The sequence below is a fragment of the Solea senegalensis genome, linkage group LG6 (genome assembly GCF_019176455.1).
Source record: "Solea senegalensis isolate Sse05_10M linkage group LG6, IFAPA_SoseM_1, whole genome shotgun sequence".
In the NCBI taxonomy this organism is placed as follows: domain Eukaryota; kingdom Metazoa; phylum Chordata; class Actinopteri; order Pleuronectiformes; family Soleidae; genus Solea; species Solea senegalensis.
The window spans coordinates 13,480,524-13,506,837 of NC_058026.1; the positions used below are offsets into that span (position 1 = coordinate 13,480,524).

General features: G+C 39.6%; 1 protein-coding gene across 17 annotated transcripts in view; it reads left to right on the forward strand.

Annotated features, from left to right (window-relative positions):
* Positions 1–1,176: 1,176 nt before the first annotated feature.
* Positions 1,177–26,314, forward strand: part of ank2a (ankyrin 2a, neuronal) — a 63,310-nt gene continuing 38,172 nt past the window's right edge. For 6 of the 17 annotated variants that reach the window (XM_044027855.1, XM_044027866.1, XM_044027862.1 and 3 more), the window contains exons 1-13: positions 1,177–1,559; positions 16,460–16,561; positions 22,495–22,593; positions 23,074–23,172; positions 23,274–23,372; positions 23,498–23,683; positions 24,013–24,036; positions 24,508–24,516; positions 24,943–25,041; positions 25,258–25,356; positions 25,475–25,573; positions 25,720–25,917; positions 26,201–26,299. In XM_044027855.1, the coding sequence (XP_043883790.1) occupies positions 1,419–1,559; positions 16,460–16,561; positions 22,495–22,593; positions 23,074–23,172; positions 23,274–23,372; positions 23,498–23,683; positions 24,013–24,036; positions 24,508–24,516; positions 24,943–25,041; positions 25,258–25,356; positions 25,475–25,573; positions 25,720–25,917; positions 26,201–26,299 (1,353 nt within the window). In that variant the 5' untranslated portion in view covers positions 1,177–1,418. Of the gene's footprint in view, positions 1,560–13,281; positions 13,594–16,459; positions 16,562–22,494; positions 22,594–23,073; positions 23,173–23,273; positions 23,373–23,497; positions 23,684–24,012; positions 24,037–24,507; positions 24,517–24,942; positions 25,042–25,257; positions 25,357–25,474; positions 25,574–25,719; positions 25,918–26,200; positions 26,300–26,314 lie in introns of those variants that run through there. The other 11 variants (XM_044027856.1, XM_044027868.1, XM_044027869.1 and 8 more) reach the window with 5 other exon arrangements.

Genomic DNA, 26,314 nt, shown 5'->3' on the forward strand with positions numbered 1-26,314 from the left:
CACAAATAGTATATTGTCCACCATTTGCTGTGTAGACCGTAATAGTTTCATTGTTTTATTTAGATTGACTGGGTAGCAGCAGGAGATAATTTTATTTTGCTCATTGGTCAGTGTCACTACTGCATATAGGTTATGTGTTTTAATATAATACCATGCAGTGGAAACAAGACAGTGTTTCCCAGGAAAAAAAAGCACTGATGGGAGTATGACCTTTACAAAGTTGAAAAGTAAGTTATTTCCTCTAAACTGGTAATTTCTGACATGGTTCCTAATTTAGTGTGAATCGAATGCCATGCATGAAACTTGGCACACAAAATTCAGATCCTTGTAAAATTGTTTGCAGTGCACAGAACCATGTCAGCAGTGTGACTTCACTGTGACCTCACTATGAATGTTCTTGAACTATCAATAATGTGCGTGTTTACCCTGCTCTGCATGAATCATGCCTGGTTTTAAAATGTCTCTGAGATATTGTCATTTATTTTTGCACAGTCAACTTTCATTAAATCCGTACATGTCCCAGTGAGGAGAATAGACCCAGGCCAAAGAGGGAGTAGGAATATCACAGATGGTGATTATGTAAACAACACCACTGCTACTATGGTTTCCAAAGAAAAAGTGAAGAAACATTTTTTTCAAAAAATGTAATTATGGTTTATCACCACGCTGGGGACTGTCCCGTCTGAAGTAGCCAATGCTGCAGAGGTAATCAAGGGGTGGGGAGGGGGACAACAGCATAACAGGAGCGCGCTACTGCTGAAGGTGCATTCAGGTGCCATTTGTTCAAAATGGCGTAGCTATATTATTATTATGATTTATTTTATTCATGTACTTATTGGGGGTTTACTACTTCACATGTAGTCGGTCAAAACACAATTAAAATGTGATACCCTTAACAATAGACATACTCTCATTTTAACTATTTGCATTTGAACATCGAACAATATAATAGATAAAAGTATTTTTTAGACGTTGCCTCTCGCCCACAACATGTTATGTTTTCGCGAGTTGGATTTCAGAAAGTCGTAGTTTTTTTTGACGACTGATCGCTCCAATCAAGGCTCCATTGCGAAATCTCCGACTGCCCTTGAAGGCAGCATTGATCCTGCGGAGTTTCGCGAAAGCGCGTGTGAGGCGCGTTCACGCTCTCACACACATACACATACACACGCGCAGAATACAGCAACACACCGGGAGCATCACTGAGCGGAGGGAGCGTTCGTTTTTTGGGGGGGTTTTGACAGACCTGGCTGAACCGCTGTATTTAGCTTTTGTCACGTTTGATTACAGACCGACTTTGACGTCGCAGAATGACCCCGGGTCCCTCCGAGCCTTGTGGAGTCTGAGGCCCCGCACAGAAATCCACCTCGCACCGGCAGACGGACCCTCGCCTCCAGCAGCACTCAGCCCGAGACAAAATGTCAAGCAGCCCGGAGGAGGAAAGTCATTCCAGGGGCGGCGGCTCCGACCGTGACGTGAAGATGGCTTCTTCGAGCAACACGTCTCTGGACAGTGTGCCAGCACCACAGCCACTGTCGCACCAGAACCGTATACGGCAGGTGGGTGTCTGTGTCCGCATTGACAGGTCCGCTCAGCCGTGTATAACGTCAGCCAGAGCCGCTGCTGATGCTGAGCGCTCAGCGGGGAAAGGCGTTGCCGTGCTGGTGACCTGACAGATTCTCTGTCTGATTTGTGTTCAACTATGGTTGAATTAGCAGCTTATATGAGCAAATCTCCCCGCAGAGAAACAGAAACCGTCTGTTTGTGAGCTAATGGTCAGTCAAGCTAATTGTGCCAGTCAAAGTAAACAGCAGCGGGCCTGCACTGACTCCACTATAGTCACTCTTACAGGCCACAGTGAGCAGTGTTTACAACTTCACATCGAGCACAGTCAGGTTCACTGTTTCACATGGACCATTTTAGGCTTCTTCGAGCCAGAGGGTGAACATTAATGGACCTGACTTCTGAGAGCAAGTTCCAATTTCTGTTCCTTCTGACAAGTGATTTATGTAGTGCTGTTTTACTGGGTTGATTGGTTGCATCTGGGAGATTTATAGCTTTCTGTTTAATATACTCAAATCTGCACAATACTTTGTTGGTTTTCTGGACATTATGTTATAGCTTATTGTAGTGTATGGATTTATGTGGCTGTGTGTCTGTGTACGTGTGTGTACGTGTGTCTTGAGTGCCAGTCTAGGGCTTGGCTGGCTTTCCAGTAAGTATTTACCATCTTGTGTGGACTAATATTCTCTTATTACTATGCAGCGCTCCTCTCCTCTCCTCTAAATATGCTTAATGTTAAGATCAGTGTGTTTTAATACTGTAAATGCAACTACATTACACCCTAAACACAAACACAAAGCACCACATTTGTTCTGTATAACTGGATTTTTTTCCTTCACAAATATTTGTTTCAGTCAAGAATGTTAATAATAGTGTTCCCATATAGATTTAATTGTACTCTGTAAGTGTGTGTGTGTGTGTTTGAGTATTCAGGAAAAGTAAGTCAGGAGATGGTAGATGGCTGTTTCCTGTCTCAGTGCACCCTCTCAGGCTAATGTGATTTCAGTAATGGACTCTAGTGCCACACACACACACACACACACACACACACACACAGATACACATACTGCACACACTTACATGAAAACACACACCTTAGTCTTTTTATCCTGGGTGGGGCCACTGAGCTCACATCACTGGATGCAGTCAAGTTTATTTGTCAAAAAAAACACAGACATGATGCTGTTCAAAGAGATGCTGCTCATGTTTACGATAAACCATACATTACACTAAAAAAAACTTTAGATCATGTGTGTTTGTTTTGTTTTGATCAATAGTCAAAATAGGTGACAGTTTATCTTTATCTCCAAACACAACTGTCGTCTTCTTTGCATTGCTTGAACTTGGTCTCGCTCATCTTTTAGCTTCTGTTTATGATCTTTGGTAGTGAGCGATTGACAGTGGAGCACAACATATCAAATTATAGTCTTTTTCTTTTGTCTGATCACAATGCTTCAAAGTAGTGAATAGTAGACGTACAAAATGCTAGAAGTGAATAAACGTTATTTTTAAAACTATTATTTTAACTTTGTTGAGAGGCACAGCACACCCGCCATGTTGAGGCTGCATGGGTTGGGCTGTATGCTTGGAATCATCGTCTCGTAAGAATCCATTAAATGAGGAAAAAGATAACAGTGTAAGTTGTTTTTTCTAACTGAGTTAGTGAGGGAGATGTAGATGTTTACCACTGTTATCACTGACTTCATTCTTTTGCTGAGACTTTTCCCACTAAGCCATGACACAATGACATTTGTCTATTTACAAATCAAACCAATGTGGACTAATGTTAGTGCTCATTTGGAGTCAACATCAAAATATTCACCCCCTTTTACCTTTGTTTTGGTCTCCTCCAACCCTTGAGAAGGACCAGTGTCTTATAGCTTACTGAATGTTTGACTTTCTTCACCTGATAGCAGCTGTCTGAATAAATGTGTAGTTATGAACTAAGTGGTTTCAGAGAGATGCAGAGCTGGATGATAAATCAGATCATTTGTGTTCATCACAGTGGTAACCCATTTCATGTCACAGGTTAATGTAAAAATATTGATTAAGATCAGGCATTTTTATTGGCTCATGCCACAGCTGCTCTTTAGAAGGTACCGGTAACTGCCATTCTTTGAAATGCTGGCACAAACTGCAACTGTATGTTGAGCTTGTAATTCTGACTCATCATTTTGGTTTTATTTGCAAAATCTTAACTGGAAATTCCCTTTCCTTCAGCAGACAGCACAAAGAAAAACAATTTTCAATGTATAAATACAAATGAAATGATCAGCCAGAGTAATTGTGTTACACTTGCACTGTAATGCCACCATCACTGTAAATAACACACACAGTCAGATATCACCAGACACTTGAAATGGTTATAAAGTAAAGGAAAAGCGTTAGAGATGCAAATCATTTGATAAGGACAGATTAAAATGGAGTGTATGTGCAGGAGCTCCATGTTAAGGTAGAGCTCAAAACAGAAATACCACAGATCTAAACATGAATATGAGAACCTAAAAGAGAGGCACTGTGATGCTAGGCGCTCACTTTTCATGTCTAAAAATACTTCCTGTCTCTTGTGTGATTGTCTCAGAAAAACTGCTTCTCAGCCAAGCGGCTGCGTCCATGTCACTTCTGCTCTCTCAACCCGTCAGTGTCATCATGAATTTACACGCTGCAATCATTTGCTTGTCTGCTTACTCCTATAGTGGACCAATAGAAACTATCTTACATCATAATAATCTTCCAACTCGTTAAATAATGGATATTTAGATCTCAGTTTCAGCGAGGTCAGGACTAGCCTTTCTGTTCACTGCAGTCTGCACTGATATAGAAAATGTTTGAATATTTCAGGCTTCAGTTGAGAGATACTGGCCGCTCCTTTTGATAGAAGCGTTCGCAGATACGTTTCCTATTTCCATTTGTCAAGTTGAGAAGACAGCACAATTTCATTACTGGTAATAATGTTGCATTGTTACTTAGTACATGTCAATTAAGAATCTTGAATCCACCAGGAATAGGTATAATTGCACATGCAGTGTAGGAATATATAAATTGCTCTTGTCTTGCATAGAAAGATGACTCATGTTTATGAGTCGGCAAGTTGACCTATTTCTCCTTGCTTGGTATACAGATCACCTGTCCATGAACTTATTAGTATTTGATATTTTGGTGCATTTCCTGCACCAAATTCCCCCTCTTTATTTTAACTTTGTTTGCCACCCATCTTTACATATAATCTTTCCTCCACTCACGCTAACGAGGAGTTTGACTCTTTACCCTAGTTTTCTTCTTGGCTGTCATGTCTATTCATCTCTTATTTCCCTTCAAAATGCCTCCCTCCCTCTTTTCCTTCTCCCTGCCTGCCTATCCTCCCCACCACTGATCCGTACACTGAGGTCCTGATGTATCAAGAGGTCAGATTTCACTGGAGCCTTTGACATTTTCCTCTCTCTGTCTCTCTTTCTCGCTCTCTCTCTGTCTGCCTGCCTGTCTCTCGCTCCACTGGGAGTGGTGTGATGGGATTCTGCAGGAAGAGAGTCCTAATGGAGCCACGGCCTTCATTACATTACTTCTGGACAGCTACACCCACATATGATTACAGTCGTCTTCCACCGCATGATGCCAAACAACAATGTTTCGGCCAATTGAGGGTCAATTGGGGTCTCTGTGGGAGCAGCTGAACAGTGTGTTTGTGCAGAACACACACACTGTCATACTTACACATGCAGTATTTTATAGCTGCGTTTACTTAGAGCACTTGTCCGGTCATCGGTATTTACAGGGAGACATGTGAACGACCGCAAGTCATCCACTCCACTACCTCTACCTCTGGAATACATAGTGCTTTACTGCCGTTTGGCATGACGCAGCAATACATATTCCACTCTTTATGACAATATCATCATGAAAAAAACACTTTGCTAGTTAATAAGTCGTTAAGTTGTTTTGTAAGCAAAATCGATCAAGAACTGTGTACTGTGCAAAAGTCTTAGGGCACCACCTGCTTTGTTGTTTTTATGTCTGTCGAATTCTGTCATCACTGACGTTTGGATAGAATGTTGTTACTGAAAGTTGGTCTTCTATATGAGCAAACTGCCAATGAGTTTAGCTTGTACAACATGTGGATGTAATGCTTAAGCATGTTGTGAATACATTTGTTTATATTTAATAGACCTTTTTCACAGTAGATATTTGATATTTGTCAGGAAATAGTAGGACAACGCAGGTTTTACCAGTAATAATTAGGGTTCCACTGCAGTTTTAGAGAGCCAGGGTCATGCTATTATTCATGTGTATGGGTTGGCCACACCTAATACTTCTTCTTTAGATCTTTAGAAGCTGTTTTTTTCTGAAAATGTTGCTATTTCTCAATGAGCTCAAATGAGCTCAAATGAAATGACTGGTAGTTATTCGGAAATAATGAATCAGTTCATCAATATGTTCAACAGAAAAAAAAACAGCTAATATGTAACTGGGATGCAATATCTCACATTGGGGAAGCTGAAATATTCATATCCCTTTAAATTAATATTAGGTATGATTTGCCGACTTCCACATTCAACATGCAGGCAACACTGTTATAAAGTCATCTATAGGTTTCACCTTCCTATAACTTTCCATACTGTGTAATTGCGATAGGGCAGTGAGTTGGTGTTCCTGTCTCAGATCTAAATGGAGCATCTGCGTCTCTATATCAGGGTGCAAACAACATCCTGACTCTCTGCACTGCATTGGGCTTGCTGTGTTATAACAAGTTAAATTACAACTAGTCGGGAGCATCCTAGTTACATCTAGAACCTGCCTTCCCCTGACTAATGTTTGCTGGGTAAAGTTGTCATCGTTTTTTTTGTTTGTTAGGGATAATAAGGATGCTAGGATAGGATATTATCAGCACAATATTTTTTATGCTTATTTATTTTGCATAATAAAGAACATTATCTATATCTACATCTGCTGCTACATGGGTATAAACAATATTATGTTAATTTAACTACAAAAGAGACTAAATGACCTTTGCAGGACAGACTTATATATCTGTATCAGTCCAAGCACTCCAGATATGTCAGATATGATATCAGCAAAAGGTCCAATATCGTACATCCCTAGGACATAATTAAATAAATGAACTGACTAATGCTAATGAATGCATTAACTCGCCACAGCTGCAGAGCATAAGACAACTGAAAGACACCCCCAAACAAGTATGGATATAGATTAATTGCATCATCCTAACTTGCCTCCTTTATTAGCCGTGCTCTGCAGATGGCAGGTGTTTTTTGATTGGGGGCAGTGGGAGGCATTTAGACGTTAATTATTCATCATGGTCTTATGACTGTGTTTCCCGTTAAAGAAACACAACGAGATGGACAGAGAAGAGGGAGGGTGAGGTTAGTGATCAATGGACTTCTCAGAAGCGCCCCCCCCACCCTTTCTCTCACCCACCCCACTCCAAGGAACATCAGAGTGTTTCATGTTGTGTTGTTGGTAATGGTGTAGCTCTTAGTACTGCACATGGCACATATATACAAACGGGTATGCCCACACACACACATTCATAAATGCCTTAATTCCACTTGATTGCTGGCTCATTATATCTACATTTGGTATTTGTGTTATTGATTATGGGACAGTTTGGTCAAACATTGAAAATTGTCTATCAAAAGAAGAGGTAAAGAGTTCATAGATTCTTTCTCTTTTTCTGTGTGTGTGTCTTTCTCGCTCTCTTTCTGTTATTTTATGTGTCTGACTGGTTATTTATCTCTCTTTCTCTCTCTCTCTCTCTCTCTCTCCCCCTCTCTCTCTCTCTCGCGCGCGTGCGCGTGCTCTGACAGCATCAGTCAGCATCCCTGGTATGACTTTGTGCCTCGGCGAGTTTTAGGTCACACACTTCATTATTCATCACATGTTTGACCTGGAAAGTGAAATCAGGTTCAGTGTGGAAACTCTTTCTTTGCTGTTGGATGAGATCAGCCCTCCAATGGAAATACATTATACAGCATTATAGCAAATTAAGGAACGAACAGCGTTTTCTTGAAAATCACCTGAGATAAGTCACTCGGAAACGATCATTTGGACCATTTGCCTTCATGCTCTTGTGTCTGATTAGTTGTGCTTATCTCCTGCATTGTATGGCTTAAACATCAGCCCTTTTCAGTCATTTAACAACATGATATCAGTAATATTGATTTTCCACCATCAAAGATGGCATCTGCAGTTTTACTGGAATATGGTAGTTTATCTTCTAGTAGGCTCTGAGCCATTCTGTCATCTCATTAACGGCAAACTGACGTCATGTGTTCCTGAGGGACTTGGGCTGCACTTCAAAAGGGGGAAAGCTGTAAATTAGCATGGCGGCCATTTCCAAGGCAGCGGGTTTCATACCAACACTCCTGTGTCGCAGTTAACTGGTGGATATGGTTGATGATTCCCAACAGCTTTTAGATACAAACCCAAACACTTATGGAAAGTGTGTAATGCATTTACAGAGGTAACTAGTTGCTTGCTTTGCATTTCTGGCCAGATGGATTATTTTAGAGTGCTCCTAGTTTGCTTTTCATAAAAAGAAAAACATTCAAGGCTGTGGCCTACTGCAGCAATAAAACCAAAACCGTTAATGTGTCACTGGTGTCTGCCTGCAGGGATGTTGCTCGTCTGTATAGAGAGACGGGCAGTGTTGTTAGCACACTGTTAGAAACACTGAAAGATGAATGGTGCTCGTCATGTTACTGTTGCTTCATTTTCAACAGGGTGTGGCTTGACTTTCTCTGCGACCATATCAAGGTTATACTGTGTCATCCACACTCTGTCTAGCCCCTCCCTCCGTCGCAGCTCATCCCCTCAGTGTCATTACTCCCTGTGTTTGGGTGTGGTTTGATCTGGAATCTTGACTGTGTCCATTGTCCACAAAGCTGTGATTTGGTTTTGTGAGGAACAGACAGATGGAAGGAGGGAGAGGGAGAGAGAGACAGAGAGAAAGAGAGAAAGAGAGGGGATGTGTGTTGTGGACTTTATGACTCTGACCTTTCCAAAGCAATAAACGATGCTGCAAAATGACATGACATTTAAATCATATTTGTAAGCCAGGCCATTACTGTCTCTACTCTGGATTTTTATCATTTGGTCTCCAAATAAGGCAGGGAAAAAAAGTAATTTATGAATATCAACATTTACATAGGCCTATGCACACTAAGGCACATCACATTTTAAAGTGCCAAATAATTTGTTCCTGGAAAAAAAATGGGGACTTTAATTCTAATTGCTAATATTGTTTTTACACCTTCAGATTTATGAATCTGACATGTTTTGTGATGGATCACACTTCATTACTGTCCGTGTTTACCTAAAACCATACTGTAGGAAACATTTTAGCTAGGTAATAAAACTGCAGTCTGTATTTTTCATGTGGTGCAGGGTTCAGCTGCAGTTTACAATCAATATCCTAAAGGGAAAGGATGTGCCTGCATGTGTGTGTGTTAGTATACATAATCAGTGGAGCTTGTGGGCACTGGTCACCTCCTGCTGATTTTTTTATCCTTCCTTCTTTTCTACCGCTTTATCTTCCACATGAGTGTCATGGGGGGTGCTATGCCAATTTCAGCTGACATAGGGTGATGGGTGGGGTACACCCTGGACAGGTCGCCAGTCCATCACAGGGCTACATATAGAGACAAACAACCATCCACTCTCACACCTATGGTCAATTTAGAGTGTTCAATTTGCCTAATCCCCAACCAGAGACCGGAGAACCCGGATAAATGTCTTTATTATGAACTTATTATGAGAGAAGTTGACATTTACAGACTGTATGTACTTTTTTTTGCTGTTTTATTGGGAGTGGATATTATTCCTCTAAGACCAGAAAAATATCTGTAATACAATATTTCCTAACATAGCAAGTTAAATTAAATCTTGAGACGAACTTTTTTTCGGGGGAAGAATGTATTGATTTTGTGTTTCAGCAGATAATTGAGCATTGATTCTTGAAAGAGTATTTCTATTAATCTATTTCCCTTTAGAAAAAAAAACCCTCTCTGATATAATAGAAAAAGTTTTAAAGTGTACCAGGTTCTCAGAAACCAGTGTTCTCTGGTTTTAGGCCTCCATAACCTTTGCTATCTGTCTGTAGTCCAGTTGTCATAGTACAAGTACAAGAAAATTAGTCCTTCCACAGTTTTAAGTATTTGAGTAACAAGGTTAACTAAAGCATAACATGTCACTTAAATCAAAGTCTTAATGTAAACAAGGAGTTTCTTGATGAGGAGCATTTGGGACAGGGTTGACTCATGAAAAATATATGAGCTTCTTTTGAAACAGAAATATCCTTTCTCCATTATGATGCATTATACACTGCCAGACACTTATCGCTCACCTAACTCAGCACTGCAGCTCCATTAGCAGCCAGACAAATCATTAAATGCAGTGACAACAACAGCAGCAACAGCCAAAACAACCACACCAATGACAACACAAACAAAGAAGAACATTGGTTTTCATGAGCAGAGACAGAAGTAAAAAAAAAACCCAAAACATTGTTTTTGTTTGTTTAAATCTCATTAAAGTAATGAAATAAGTAAATGCTGTAGTGATGCTATGTCATGGTGCAGGTGCAGCTCAGAGGCCAATTCATCTCTCCTCACATTTCATTTCTTGCTTCTTCTTCTTCTTCTGCTAATTATGTTAATACTTTGGTTGATGTGCACTCTCTAATGTTATAATAATAATAATGGCAGGTGAAATAACATGCAAAAAGTTAAACATTGCTATCCCTAGTTCAAAGTATATTATAAACAAAGATTTGTCCATTATCACAATTGATCTATTGTTACAGTCACAGATATTGTGTTTGCTTTTTGGATTGTTTTTCCACAACAAACCTGCATGTGCACACTCTCTCACAGTTTGAGGCATGAGAACAGGCATATGCAGTGATACATACAGTATGCTGAGCTCTGTGTCTCTTATATCTGTCTATCTGGAGTGCTAATGGGCCTTATAAAAGCTTCTGGATCTATAAAATAGAAAGCAGACCATTAACCCCTCCCCATCTGGGAGGTTCATCGAACCACAAAGAAACAAGAGCTCACATCAACTCTCTTTGGAACCTCCCCAAATGTAAACCGATACCTAAATTGACACAAACACACACAGAGGCACACACACTTTTTCTCTGTGTATAATATAGTCCTTCTCATTATCATGGACCACTGATCAGCATTTATTGATGCATAGACACCAAAAATAATACATGGCAGTGATCTGACATAATGCTTTGCCTCTCTCTCTCACACACACACACACATTGTAACAGTATTACTGTAAGAAAGCTGTTTCAGAATCGACTAACATGCTGATCCAGACACTTATAGATTTTGTCTGTTTACTCTGAAACTTAAGAAGAACAGTGTAGCAGTTAAAGCTGAAGTTAAGTTTTGCTCACACTGGACTGGATTTTTTTAGTGTAGTTTTATAAATATGAACATGAGACACAAAGCCACTTTAAACGTTGAAAGGTGAATTGACTTTAATTCTGGGAGGAAAAGCTATGTTAAATTGTAGTAATATATTGTGAAATACATATCAGTTTTAAAATCTCGTTAAAAACACTGATTAATTATCCTGAAAATTAAATTACATTTGGTTATTTTCTTTCAATAATGATGTCATGACAAGGAGCAATCCTCTTTGTGTTGTTGCAAACGTTAAGGTTAGCTCTTCTATCCACTGTGCTAAATCAATGCACCATAACTGTTGCTTTAAGAGAAGAACAACTATTCTCTCTCTTACCAGCAGAGGGTGCCAGAGGAGCAGGACACAGAACATTAACAGTAGGATCTTCATGAAATTGAAAGATGCACTTTGGCACTAATGCATCATGAGAGAACAGTTTCGAAAGGCACTACAGTCTGGGGAGATCCAGCAGATCTGTCTCATTCACGAGGGTTAGGATTAGTAGTAGGTTAGTAGATTGTAGTAGGTAGAGAGATTGCAAATGATTGCAGAATGAGTCTGTGGAAACATATCAGGCAAAATGTGTGAACAGAAATAGAGATGTGACATTGTGTCCCTGTCCCTGGTGCTGAAATTTCAAGCACCTACCATTTGCAGCACTGACAGAGAGACCTTGACATCCATCTGCTGGTGGTGGACACACACACACACACACACACACATTCACACACACACATTCATGCACAAGCTGTCAAATCATATTCCATCAGCCACCATCAGCAGTGGGGCTGCAGTGCAGTTGCAATGCAGACTGACCCACTTTCTCCCCATGTAGGGGGAAGCCTGTAACTTGCAGGTAATTGGGAGTCACTGTTCTGTAATCACTGGTCCCCCTCTGGAGTGGAGTATCCCACTCTGCTGTTTTCACAGGACATTCTCTGCCCATGTTCACCATGCTTCTCTTCCTCTTCCTTTATGGTTGTCTGCATACTCATTATCATGTATTATTTATATATAACTCTCTTTGCATGTATTTACTTTCTCCAATTCTTGTTGTTTTACTTAAATTAATAAGACATTAGCCCTTCTGTCCTTAAAGTTCCAAAGTGTGACATTTAAGAGCATTTCTAAGCAGAACATATGTACACTATTCTACCAATTGTTTAAGGGTATATTTGCTAAAATATATTATACATATTCTTTTGTTTGTTTTTAAGCTTTCAAATAAGCCTTTTACAGTACTGTGCAACATTTGATATGTTGTTTTAGCAATTCTTTAATGACCATATATAATAATTATATCACAATCACTTTATTGGATCAAACCAAGAAAATACTGGAAACATTGACAGTTTGCTAATATATATAAGACCCAATTAAAATGCCCTGAGTCTTTTGCACAGTACCATATGTCAGGAAAGGGCTCTGTATTATAGAGGCTGCAATCTTGTGCTTTGATGTTTCTACGGCAGCCAGCACGGCCAAACTAGCCACAGTTTGCATTTCCTGATTTCAAACAGAAGCTTAATGCACAAACTAAGTACTTTTCTGGCATGCAAAGGCCACCTTGGATCTTGGCAAAGGGAGGGGTGAGTGGAGGAGTCCTTCGTCTCCATCCTCCTTCTGTCTCATCATTAAATGTCACTAATTCTTAAATAGTGGAACTTTAAAAAACAATGTTAAATAGTTACATGCTTTTTCAAGTGAGAAAAACGCCAATTTATCACCTTTACTGTATCTCAGTGGAGTATTCACCCCATTTCCCACAGTTTTTTCATGAACCAACTATATCTGACAGCACACAGCTGTACAGAGAGTCGCTGTGGTTTCATCAGTCAGCTGGCTGTTAGCATGTGGCCTCATTAAACCCCTTACACAACAAACTGTGACTGCAACTCACACACATTAATATGCTCACATGTGCCACATAGCCACATCTGTTCTTTTTGAGTAGGGTTTTCATGTACATCTGGGCCGGGTCATTCCCTGGATGAGTGTGATGGGTCTTACCTCATTCACTAACCCTTTTTCCCCTCATCATCTCTCACTGTCTCTCATATTCGCACACATACATGTGACTTTCATGGACGTCTGTATGTGTGTTTGTGAGACGATGAACATCCAATAGCTCTTTCCTGGCTTGATGCGGATTGACAAAGGCTGACATCTGACTCCTTTTGATACATGACAGAAGAACAGAAAATAGAGGAAGAGAGAAAGAGAAAAGTCAGCAGGTAGCTTTTTTTCGGATAATTTTTGGAGCTTTTAGGTAGCATATATTATTTTGTTTTTCGTATTGTAACTAATTCAAAATTTGGGTCAATGCTCCTGTCATTTTGAAAACCCTGCAATAATATAACAATACACAGAAGTTTTCTTGCAATTGACTGAGAGCAAAGGTTAACGAAGAACAACTCCAGCCCCTTGTAAAACAATAGTTTTGAAACGGACTAGAAAGGTGAGGTCATGGCCCATGCTGCAGCCCACCTGAAGAAATCTCGTGAGTTTGAGCCAAATCTGGAATACAGAGCTCTGCAGAAAGCCAGGGAGAGGAGGAGGCGACACCGTGAGAGAGCTGAGCGAAAGCGGCAGGTAAAACAAACTCATAAACATTTGTATTTAATGACATGTAGCACTCTTACTGTCATCTTCATTTCATCAACTCGTGAAACTTTATGAAAGTGGGTTGTTGGAGTTTGTGCATAAATGGCTCTCCTGCTGTCCTCAGTGGTTGTCGTGTGGAGATAAAGAAATACAGACATTGAGAGGTCTTATGTTGGTGGCATTAGATAATGGAACAAATCTTTGGTCAAATTTGTCAAGTAATTAATAGACTATGTTTTCTAATATCAGAACACGGAAGAGCATTGCTCTCAGACAGTAACCATTTATAGAAAAGGCAAATAGTGATGGGATATTTGAGAATCTACATTTGCCTCCAAGTGTTTACATTGACATGGACACTGTACAGTGTATAATCCAGGGACCTTCTGTCAGTCAATCTACACGAATCCTGTACAGAAAGACTAGATTACAGCTGGCTTTCAATCAATCCAATGTGTGGTTGGTGGAGAGATGAATGAGACAGACAGCAGTGAAATACAAATGACTAAAAAATCACCCTGTGACAGAAACACAGACTCACATCATAGACACATTTACAGGACAATAAAATGCAGACTGCAATTGTTTTGAATTCTCTATTCATTCGAGCAAAGCCAAGGAATTGTCTATGACTATTTGTTTTAACTGTGAGTTCACAGCTGTTAATGATTGATGATGATTGTTTACACTGAAAATGCACATAAACATGCTCAGGTAGAGTCCAGTATCTATACTCATTTGCTATATTCCCTTTAATGAAGAGCAGTGGATTGTCAAGTCATGTCAATTTTAACAACACAAACACAATTTGCCTCAAAGGGCTTTGCAGTCTGAACAGCAAGTGACAGCCTCTATCTTTAGACCCTTACATCGAGTGAGGAAAAACTCCAAAAAAAACCTTGTACAGAGGGAAAAATGGGACAAACCTCAGGAAGAGGATCCTTCTCCCAGGACGGATAGACGTGCAATAGGTGTCACATGTGCAGAAATTAATTCAGATTACAAACAACACATCAAATTTGCAAAGATTGGGTGAATTTAGAGCACTGACGTTCCTGGAGAGCACCGCATTCCAATTGGTCGCCGACCAGACTCAAACCCAGCTGTCATGGACTCCACCCTGGACACACTCAGCAAAGAATTGTTGTCTTGGTAAAATAGAGGGTCTGGAGAGATAAAAATAGCCATAGTGGAGAGACTGTAAGGGTTAAATGTTTATGGTTGCAGTTGTTTTCTACAGATAGAGAGTGAAGAGGCAGAGGAAGAGTAGGCAAGACTGGCCCCAGCTTGACTCGCTCACATTGGGGCAGAACCAGAAATATGCAGGGTTGACGAAGTTTTGCTGGACAAGGTATAGAAGGACACATTAGGAGGTAGAATTGTGGTAATAGTGAAATAAGTGATATTTGGTGTGGTCTTAACTGCATTTGGACAGAAGACATGAACAGACTTAATGGACTGGCAGATTGCTTGATGCAGCCACACGGCAGGAAGTGAGCTGATCGGGCTTTTATCTAAGGAGAAACTACAAGCACTGGACTTAAGTGCACCACAGTTTCATACATAGTGTTTAAGTGAGCAAGGAAAGACCCCTTTTAAAAGAGATATTACTGGGAATTCAGCAAACATGGGAAATTCAGCAACATGTCAGGCATGTGGATCAGATGGAGCTTTAAAAACTACTCGGAGTGACAACAATTTACACACCGACGACGATGGAGCTGCTGATTCTGGATCTGAAGTTGATGATTCATTGGTAAGAAGTGGAGAAGGACGCTTGATTGTGCTGCAGGAGTCATTTGTAATCTGTTACATGTCCTGCTGCTGGTACAAACTAAATGTCCTCGCCAAGAAAGCATGCTGTTCTCTTTGCAGCTGATGTGTTCAACGTGCATGCCATGCATACTTGTGTTTGTCTGTCTGGTGACGACAACTCATGCAGGAGATTGACCTTTGAGCCTACACGGACATGGAACCGGAAGTATAATGGTGCTGATCTCACTTGACACCGTTGACACCCAGTGATGTTTACTTCACATGTTAACACACCCACTATGCCAAAGAAACAAAGATGTGTTGGTTTTCTTTGTTGAGATGAGATGGAAAACATTTGGCTTGTGATTTAATTTTCATTTTAAGTTAAAAAAATGTGTTGGGGTCTCATTACACAGTTAGTGTCATTGATAATGTTAAATCTTGAACTGAATTGTTGCATGTTACACTGCTGCTGGATTTTTCTTTGCAGAAAGTCTGCTTCCTTGAAACGTTCATTTTAAACTGAAAGGGCTTAATGTTACTTGTTGTTGGGTTGTCGTAATGCTGTTAGTGCTTAAAGAGTCTCGGAAGGGTGTTTGGTCAACATTCTAAAGGAGTTTGGTGTAAAACGTTATGATCAGCTGTGGGACAGTTAAAACATAAATGCATCGCAGAGATATACTATACATGTTATGTGCATGTGTGTGTGTGTGTGTGTGTGTATGTATGTATGTGCGTGTAGCAGCTGCTTGTCCAGCCTTGTCGTCTGGTAGTAGATTTAGAATAGCTGACTCAGATCCAAACAAGTCTGACTTCCATACGATCTAAACTATTCATGATTATTTTGTTTCAGTCATTAATTCAGCCAAATGCTACATTAGTATTTATAAATTGTTTACATTTTTTTTTAATTGATATGTGCATATTAAAAAGAAAAAAAAGAACATGTGGCTCAACTTTCATGTCATCCTCCTGTTTCATGTCTGTCCTTCCTTCACTATCTCTGTCCCAATAAAAGCAAATATGCCCAACAATTAGACTTATACTAAACACCTGTTATGACTCTAACATTTACCTTTATTCTGTGTCATCCTTCTAGTCTGACAGTAGCACCAGTTTCCTTCGAGCTGCCAGGGCAGGAAACATTGACAAAGTCCTTGAATTCCTAAAAAATGGAGTGGACATCAGCACTTGCAACCAGGTAAAGGAAACTTACTACATTATTTTTACTGTTGTGCACAATCTTCATAGTTTTGTCCTTGAACATGAGCAGTTACTTGACATTTTCTTAGTTTGTACACCAAATCTGTGCTATTGCACCGTACAGTTATTACATTTTTATAGCTTGCAATATTTTTCTTCACACCAGAGTAGTAGAACAATTGAAGTGTGACACAGTAAGTATATATTTATATCGTTATAAATCACGAGTGAACATTACAATGTTTGTACGTACACAATATCAAATCCACTCTGCTTTCTGTTTCCGCCCACCACCGTCACCACACCCATTATTTTCTCCAATCTCAAGTTGCTGTTGAAGGCTTTTCTGACAGCTGCTCTCACTCCTCCACACCCACCCTCTCTCACCCACATTCCACTAAGGAGCAGAGATTTTGTAGTGTCCAAAAAATGCTCATGCCCCCCCTGGCCCATCTATGTCAGCGTGATTTACAGCAATCACAAGGTAACTTGGCTTCATGCGGCTGTGAGGCTGTGAGTGTGGACGTGCTTATCATCAGCACCCCTTAGTTCCTGATGTGTCACTGTTGTTGTCCTTTGGTGAACAGTAACAGTGACTGTTTATACGCTTGGTTGGCAGACAGGAATTGCCAACTGGTCATTCATAGCTGCTGCAACACTTTGTAATCCTGCAACAGGAGAGTCCCCCCCCTACATGCAACAGGAGAGTCCTGCCCTTCATAATATCTGTTAAGGATCAGATCATCACATTTGAGCCCCCGTCAAGTGACCAAAATATGCAAGTGACATTTTCATAAATATCATAGTGAAGCACTCACTGTGTCTGTTTGTGTGTTTACAGTATTACAGTATGTTCTCGCTCTCACAAGCTCTGTCTCTCTCTCTCACACACGCACACACACACTTTGATAAAGTTATCTGAAGCAAAGTTCTGCTCATTTTCTTGTCTTGTTATTGTCAATGTAAGATTTAACATTAAATAGATTGAAATTAATGCACACGTGTCCTTTAAATGTATGTATATGCCTGTAGCTTGACGATTCACGAATGCTTAAATACCATGTACCATGTACCACTAACATGTAATGTTAGTTTTTTTATTTATTTATTTGAATTAGGACAATGTATATTCATCAACATGTCAGCATAGAGCAACAACGTAAGTATGCCAGAGTTAGCACAATAGCTAATTTTCATCTGTTGTCCTAAGGCAGGTTAGTACAGTAGACATTCAACAGGACAAGTTTCAGCCGATGATTCTGTGTGTGTGTGTGTGTATGTGTGTGTGTGTGTGCAGACAGTTGATGTTATCATGATCACAGTTTTTTGACTGCATTGTTACAGGCAGTTTACAGCTAGATCTACTTAAAGCTTCACTTCTGGCTTGAGTGTACTGCAGTGGGAGGGCATTAAGGGTGTGGACATATTAAAAGAAGCATGGCCATGTGAATGCGCAGGATTGCATTGACTGGCATCAACAAAATGTACTTTTACTGGTATTAGCGTGGAACAAATCCAGTTCAACCGAGGAGTGTTTGCCTCAAGTTAACCTGAAACACTTCTTTGTGTTGATGAGAGGGGATACTGTACAGTTTTTTCCCAAAATATTGTGCCTTCTGAAGCCAAGAGTTACCAAACGATATTTAGTGATGTGTATGCATAATGGCAATAAAGAATTCTTGAATCTTCTTCCTGAATAATGTATATAAATGTAAAAATGAATGGGCTTGGCATTAGCTTCCTCTGTTTTACAGACCACTGCAGACCCTGCCGTTATTGGGTGGCTGGTAGTGGATGACCATGACACCAAACATAAATTTGGTACAGACTGCTTTTGCAGTCTGCAAATAAAAATGTTAAATGTGATTTAAGTGGCCTCACTACTGTCATCAGTGAAGCCATTTTGACATGTTTATTTAATCTCTGATGACAGCTCGTGGTCATTTTATGACTTAAAACATGTCTTACATATAGCCACTTTAAATTTGGATGATACTTTATAAACACCACAGTGGTAGGAGGTCAACATGATCATTAGAAAGTATTTTGTTTCTTGTGATTAGCAACAACATTTGCTCTCAGGAAAATGAGTCACATCAGTGGAAAAGCACTCCCCACAATATCAAAGCCATTATCTATTACTGTGCTGGTCAGCTCTGTAGTCAGAGTTCTGACAGAGTTTGAAGAGAGCTTAAACCTCTGGTACTTAATTTATTTCCATTTCTAACTAATTACAGACATCTCACATAAAGCAAAACAAATCAACATCAAAAACAAAAACAAAACCCCTACAGCCAACCACCCCTGCATAGCCTATGCATTCAATTAGGTAAGATTCGGAGGTGAATGTGATGCCAGTTCAAAAGAGTGGTGAAGGTAATAATATTCCTTTCTTGAGTGCCATAGAACAGGGTCTTTCACTCTTGGTCGTTAGACAGGTGTGTTGAGCAGGGAAACTAAACTAAAACGTGCAGGACAATGGCTTCCCAGGACCAGGATTGAGAAACCCTGCCATAGAGTATAGTAGAGGAGGCATGGTTGTTGGTTCAAAAACGTAGCACCATGCATTTCTAAGATGGGTACAACCCCAGAACATAATCAAGCATGTTATCAATCTGGATAACCATAGCAATAACATTTAGAGTCATCTGAAAGTACCTGAAAAGATTGGAATGAGCCAGACATATTATCAAAGCTGGAAAAGTAGTTTTTGTTAGTTACGTGCATAGATATACTTAGATTACAAGAACAATGTTATTAATGATACAAGTCATGTGGAAATAACATCCTGTTCTCACAATTTGCAAGTGTGATCTTTTGTAGGTACACCGTGGACAGATCGCCTGTCCATCACAGGGCCATAGTACTCTCACACTTGCACCTATGGACAATTTAGAGTGTCCAATTTACCTAATCCCCATATTGCATGTTTTTGGACTGTGGGAGGGAACTCGGTCTCAAACCCTGGTCTTCTTGCTGTAAAGGCAGGGTTTTATTCAGAATCTTTATCACAAAATGAATCAAGTAGTAGTGTTTTTTTTTTACTTTACTGAACTAGGACCTCTGTAAGTCTGTGGCAGATGCTGGCCGGTCCGATTGGGTGTTGCTCCTGGCAGTGTGTTCACTATAACAGAAAAGTCATATCCTAGAAAGCAGCCATAGTGTGGACCGAGCCAGACTGGCACCAAGGAGTAGAAGGCTGTCCAAGTTTATTAAAGACAGAGACAGAGACAACTTCCTCTCACAGTTTCATTTTTCTGTCTGTTTATATTAGAAGACCTGTTTATTTTGTCCATACAAATAGTAGATTATCTGTATGTGTGTGAGGGAAAACCATGGATGAGTGTGTCCTGTGTGTGTTTTTGTGTGTGAGCTCAATTAAAGTAATTCCTCTCCAAGCTAACCAAATGTTAATCCTTGGAAAGTGATATTATTTCTTTAATCGGCACAGATTCACATTATTTCCTACTTTTCCCTCTGATGCTCATGCCCGCTGACGCTTATATAAAACAGCCGCATTTATTACAATGTGTGATTACTGTATCACATAAGTCAGTGGTCTTAGGAACATGCACATTAATCTCCTCCTGTTAGAGTTGGCTACATACAGACAGGATAACTGCTTTGTACTGAATGTCCATTTGATAAATTAAGCTTTCATTTGCAGCTCAGAGGAATAGCAGATTTAGATCAGTGTGTGTGTACATGTGTGTGTGTGTGTGTGTTGAGGGCATTGCTAGTTTTTCTTGGAACCCATAATGGTTGAAATGTGATTGAAATGCTCTTAATAAGATTGTGTGATTTTTTTTGTGTGTAAGTGAGTTCAGCAGAACAGATGCATAAAACTGAAAATCAACTTCCTCATGTTCAAAGAGCATTTAGTCCCACTTTTCAGATGTTGTTTCATGTCGTCTATTAGAGCTGCTGTGGTGATGTAACGTGACTGTCAGGGTAAATATTAGCAGCCGTGACAACATGATGAAAAACATGATGAACAATAGTCCAAGGCTGTAATGTAACCCCCAACCATTGTTGATCAACAACTAATTCAAATGTTGATTTGTATAAATTGATATTCTGTTTTTAATAGTTTTATTTTATTGTTTTATTATCTTCTCTTTAGAAGGTGTGTCTTGAATAGGTGCCCATAAAGATGCATTATTCTGATCATTATTATAATAATAACTATATATATCTTGTTATATATAACTGTTTCATTACAGTTATTTGATATTGTGACGCTCAGCTTTGGCTCTTAGTTAATATACATTTACAAAATGTAGCAGAAATAGCTTTTAACTGCTTCTGAATTTGCAATGTTTTGTGTCATCTTAAAAAAACATTTTCATCTTTTTGTTGGAGAAAAGCAGCAATTTGTAGATTTCACTGGTTCACATAAATTTATAAAAATCCCCCAAAAGATTCTCCAAAAAGACATAATAGTAAATTAATTGATAAAACACAATAATGACCACTACTATTGGACCTAATAGTTTGACTGTGTATTATACTGTAGCTCTACTGTGTGGCGCTGTCTGTGGATGTTTTCACACTGCAGTTTAAAGGCTAATGTGTTGAGGAGAGAATTAAAAAATTGTTACATTAGTTCTTCAGATCACTTTTAGCTTACTTTGATTTTGTCAAGCTTATCTTGAAAATAAAGAGGCATCAATCAGTTTGACATCTATCATATGTTTCCAAAAAAGGGAATTATACAAGTCAGGTTTTGAAAGTGATCTTTTGAGAAGATCATATTTTTTGTAGCTTTCATTTTTAACCCTGGTATTATTTACCGTACATTATAAATATAACTGATATTTCACTTGACCACATGCTCACTTACATACGTTGGACTCTGAGGAATGACCCCTTTTTTTCCACTTTGAAGGGTTGACATTTTCAGTTGTGTCTATATATGAATATCCTTGTGTGTATGTGTGAGTGTTTATTTCCTACATACCCTCTATGACTGTGCAGAAACATGATACCCTCTTTGGCTGTTTGGCATTTGGCAGCTCGGAGGAAGAGAGAGAGAGGGAGAGATAATGTGTATGAAGAAGGGAAACAAGCAGTGATAGAGTTATTAGCAACACATTTGCTCTTGGGTCAGAGTCCACACTTCTTCTCTCTAAGTCATCTGAGAGAGCTTGCAGAGGAGGCACAGGAGACGCAGAAGCTTTGGTTTCAACCAGGACAGTAGTGGAATACGCCAGAGGACCGGTGGACATTCGGTGCTCCATCCCATCTAAATCCAGCCTGACGCAGCATTCAAAAAGTTAAAAGATAGAAAAGAGCAAAGACACATTTGCGAAGGAACTGAAAGGATTGAAGATGGAGAGACACTGACATTTAGGTTACAAGGGGAGTGACAAGAAAAAAGACAAGAGTGCGTTAAGTGTGATTTGAAATACTTTGCAACTGAGCGAGTTTCAGAGAGACACAGTGCAGAATGGAAGAAGAAGAAGATGAGGTGAATTCTTCTTCTTTTAGTTTGTTTACTATTTAGAAATGGGGTTTTGTTTGTTTGTGTTGTATCGGTATGTCAGTTGTGTTGCTTTTGCCTGTCAGATGCTGCTGACCTGTAGCTCTGCCTGATGAATCAGAGGCATTAAAATGAACGCTCGCACCGGCCTGAGGTGGAAACCAGCCATGTTTTCGTCAATGCATAACATTTTACATACATATATGTTTACATTTAAAAAATATTTAAATACATCATGTCAATGATCAGAGGGTAGCTACATGTGCAATATAACTCACTTACAACAATTTCAATCAGCTTTGCCAACACTAAATAACAATTATGTGAGATTCGCCTGTATGTATTTATTGCAGGTATTTTCATTTGCTTGTGTTATTTTGTTATTGTGTTTACTCCCAGTATATAGTGTTATTATCTTCTGAATGATTATACTGACGTTTTCTCTGCAGAATGGTCTGAATGCTTTACATCTGGCAGCTAAAGAGGGACACCAAGATTTAGTGGAGGAACTGTTAGATCGAGGAGCGGCTGTTGACTCATCCACCAAGGTACACACATGCAATATCAACCTTCCCGATTTGAGCATAATTGCATATCGCACAGTGTACACAAGTGTGGAGAAAGAGGGGAGGGAAGAGGGATAACAGAAAGGGGGACATGACCAGAAGGAGTGCACGTGAATATTACTTTGTAAATCATTTCTAGAAATGTGACGGTGATTTAGTATATGATTTTCAACTTAAGCCACTATATGGCCTCTTTCATCGTGGCTTCATATTACATCATAAATAGGCATTCTGCCTCCAACGGTTGTTGATGTGACTCTGTGGCTGTCTAATGTGTCAGCTTGTGACATAGCCAGTAGGGAATCTGTCACCCTCTTGGCCATGCCCTTGAAATGACATCAATCGAATCCTTGGAATCATCCAGTCAGTCACCTGCAAATCCTAAAAATAAACACACACACAACGTTAAAGAAAGTGTTAATTATCAAGTCAGAGTTTGCTTAATTCTGTTTCTCTCTGCAGAAAGGGAACAGTGCCCTGCATATCGCCTCACTGGCAGGACAAAAGGATGTTGTCAGGCTACTGGTAAAGAGAGGAGCAGATATCAATTCTCAGTCACAGGTGAAATAAGTAGCTATTATATAGGTAAATACCTATATAACAGGAGTGTAACAACAATACTCTTCACATATATTGTTTGTGTATAAACATTGTCTCCACAGAGTGGCTTCACTCCACTCTACATGGCAGCCCAGGAGAATCACTTGGAGGTGGTGAGATACCTGTTGGAAAATGAAGGGAACCAAAGCATTGCAACAGAGGTGGGTTAATGAATTCACTTATTCTTACTATTTTCTGTAAATCAGTTAGACTAATTTTCCTCTTTTCTTCTTCTCCTTCTTCTTCTCCTTCTTCTTCTTCTTCTTCTTCTTCTCTGTTGATGCAGGATGGCTTCACTCCACTGGCCATTGCTCTCCAGCAGGGTCACAACTCGGTGGTCTCCCTGCTGCTGGAGCACGACACTAAGGGCAAAGTTCGCCTACCTGCCCTGCACATCGCAGCCCGCAAAGATGACACAAAGTCTGCCGCTCTGCTGCTTCAGAATGACCACAACGCTGATGTCCAGTCTAAGGTGAGGGAGAGAGAAGAGAGGACTGATAAGAGGGGGGAAGAAGGTTAAGGTGGAGGAACAGTGTAATTACAAATTAACAAAATATAATCGGAAGGTGTGTGAAAATGTTAATCAAAATGTTCATGTTGACGTTTTTAATGATTTCATTGATGACATGCATGTCCATAGAAATAAGATAATATGAATGAACCTGTGTTGTTTCCCTTTTAGTTTTCTACTGGTGTGACCTTGCAAACTAACCTTATGTTTTATGTGGACAGTGTGAAAAGGCCTTTCCCTAACAAACCAATCCCCTATTTCCCCTTTCTCTCTATGTGCATCCTAACCAGATGATGGTCAATAGAACGACAGAGGTATACAGACTCATCCCCTCTTCTTTTCATAACTTTTAGCCACTTCTGACCATCTCTTTTGTCCCTAGCTTTCCCTATTTAACCAGGAGTTGTAAAATGCAGCATGTCTCAGAATTATCATTACAATAAATGCATGTAGCTGACTATGCTGTAGTACACACTCCTGAAATGGCGAACAGTTAAAAAAAACAAACAACGGTATGTTGTATTCAAAACCAGAGAATGTTAGTTTGTTGAATTTATTGTAGATGTATAGTTTTACTTTATTTCTCTCTTCCTTTATTAGACTTGTAAAGTAGTTAGATAAATATGAAAATATATGTATTACTTAACTTTCTTTTTAAGAAATGTCGATTTTATTCTCTACCCGACGTTTACTTCAGAGCCTGTTGTTATGTTTTTCACCTCTTTGAAACACATCGATCTTTAAGTTAACTCTGTTTCTTAATTAAATTGCACCATGTCTATCAGAATGGGAAGGTAAGGACTGAACCCACCTATAATTGTGTGCTGTAGATATTTATATAGACGGCTTATAAATGTCCATTTGTTTGTCCAAGCAGAAACGTCTGGTGCATAGTTGCTATTTTGTATTTTTATCTTTTTTTTGCGTATTTTGTGTATTTTATTATGATCTTTACTTGGTTTTATTTTTTCACAGTTTGCTGTTGTATTTTTTTATAATAAACAAGTGTCGTAGAATCACAGGGTTTTGCATGCATTATGTATTGCATGTGCTATTTTGGGGGCATGCTAATTTTTTATACATGTTCCATATCTGGTTTCTTTTTTTCAGCATGCTGCCTCATCAGTATACTGCTTTAGTGGCGTCGGGTTTCCTCTTTTATATGCCCCAGAAAAAAATCCAATCTTTTCTTTCTTTTTTTTCTTTCTTTCTTCTCTCAGAGTGGATTCACCCCTCTGCACATTGCGGCTCACTACGGTAACGTGAATGTCTCCACTCTGTTACTGAACAGAGGAGCTGCTGTGGACTTCACAGCCAGGGTAGGTTCCCGTTTACGCTTTTTGCTCTATTGTCAGTTAAAACATTTGAGACTTTTGTGTGTATTTTTAATGTTGTTGTTTGTGGCATCCAATTCATTAAAAACAAAGAAATCAAAAATCATACAAAATCATTCAAACTGCTAAAAAAAAAACATTTGAATAATGTAATTTGAAATATATTTTTGTTAATTGTGTGTAAAACTTTCTATTGTTAAGAATGGGATAACTCCTCTCCATGTGGCCTCAAAGAGAGGCAACACCAACATGGTGGCCCTGCTGCTGGACCGAGGGGCCCAAATAGATGCAAAAACTAGGGTGAGACATAAAAGTCTGGACATAAGCCTTCATATAAATTATAAAGGAAAAACTTGTCAATTAGCTCAACTACAAATTGGCTAATGTCCATTAACTATATGTATGTGTTGTTTTCCAGGATGGGCTGACTCCCCTTCACTGTGCAGCCAGGAGTGGACATGACCCTGCAGTGGAGCTGTTGCTGGAGAAAGGAGCCCCAATCTTAGCCAGGACCAAGGTATTTTACATTTATCCTCGAGAATCTTTCCTGCAATCATATAATCATGTTTTCAAACTTTCTCTGTGGTAAACGTTAATTACAGTTAAAAAGCTACGGGCTCTAAGTTTATTTTAGTTTCATTGTCACTTTTTTTGCCCACACAGAACGGACTGTCTCCGCTGCACATGTCGGCCCAGGGAGACCATGTAGAGTGTGTGAAACTCCTTCTGCAGCACAAGGCACCTGTTGATGATGTGACGCTGGACTACCTCACAGCGCTGCATGTCGCAGCTCACTGTGGGCACTACAGAGTCACCAAGCTTTTGCTAGACAAGAAGGCTAATCCCAATGCTAGAGCACTGGTAGGTAGAAAAAAAAAAGTTAATTTAACAAAAGATAGGCTTAGACGCAGGCATACACAAGTAAAAGCATACAGAGGCTTAATGTGGACACAACTTTTCAGGGTAAAGGAACCATGATGATAAGTTAAAAATAACAACTATGGAAGGATGAAAGCTGAGCTGGAAAAAGTATAAAAGAGCAAATTTTTTCATGAATGACTGGAGAAATAGAGACATAAAAAATAATATTCACTGACACTTAGTAGTATATATCAAATAATGTGTCTCTCATTCTCTCTGTCAGAATGGTTTCACTCCCCTCCACATTGCTTGTAAGAAGAACAGGGTGAAGGTGATGGAACTGTTGGTCAAATATGGCGCCTCCATCCAGGCCATTACTGAGGTGAGACTTGCGGGG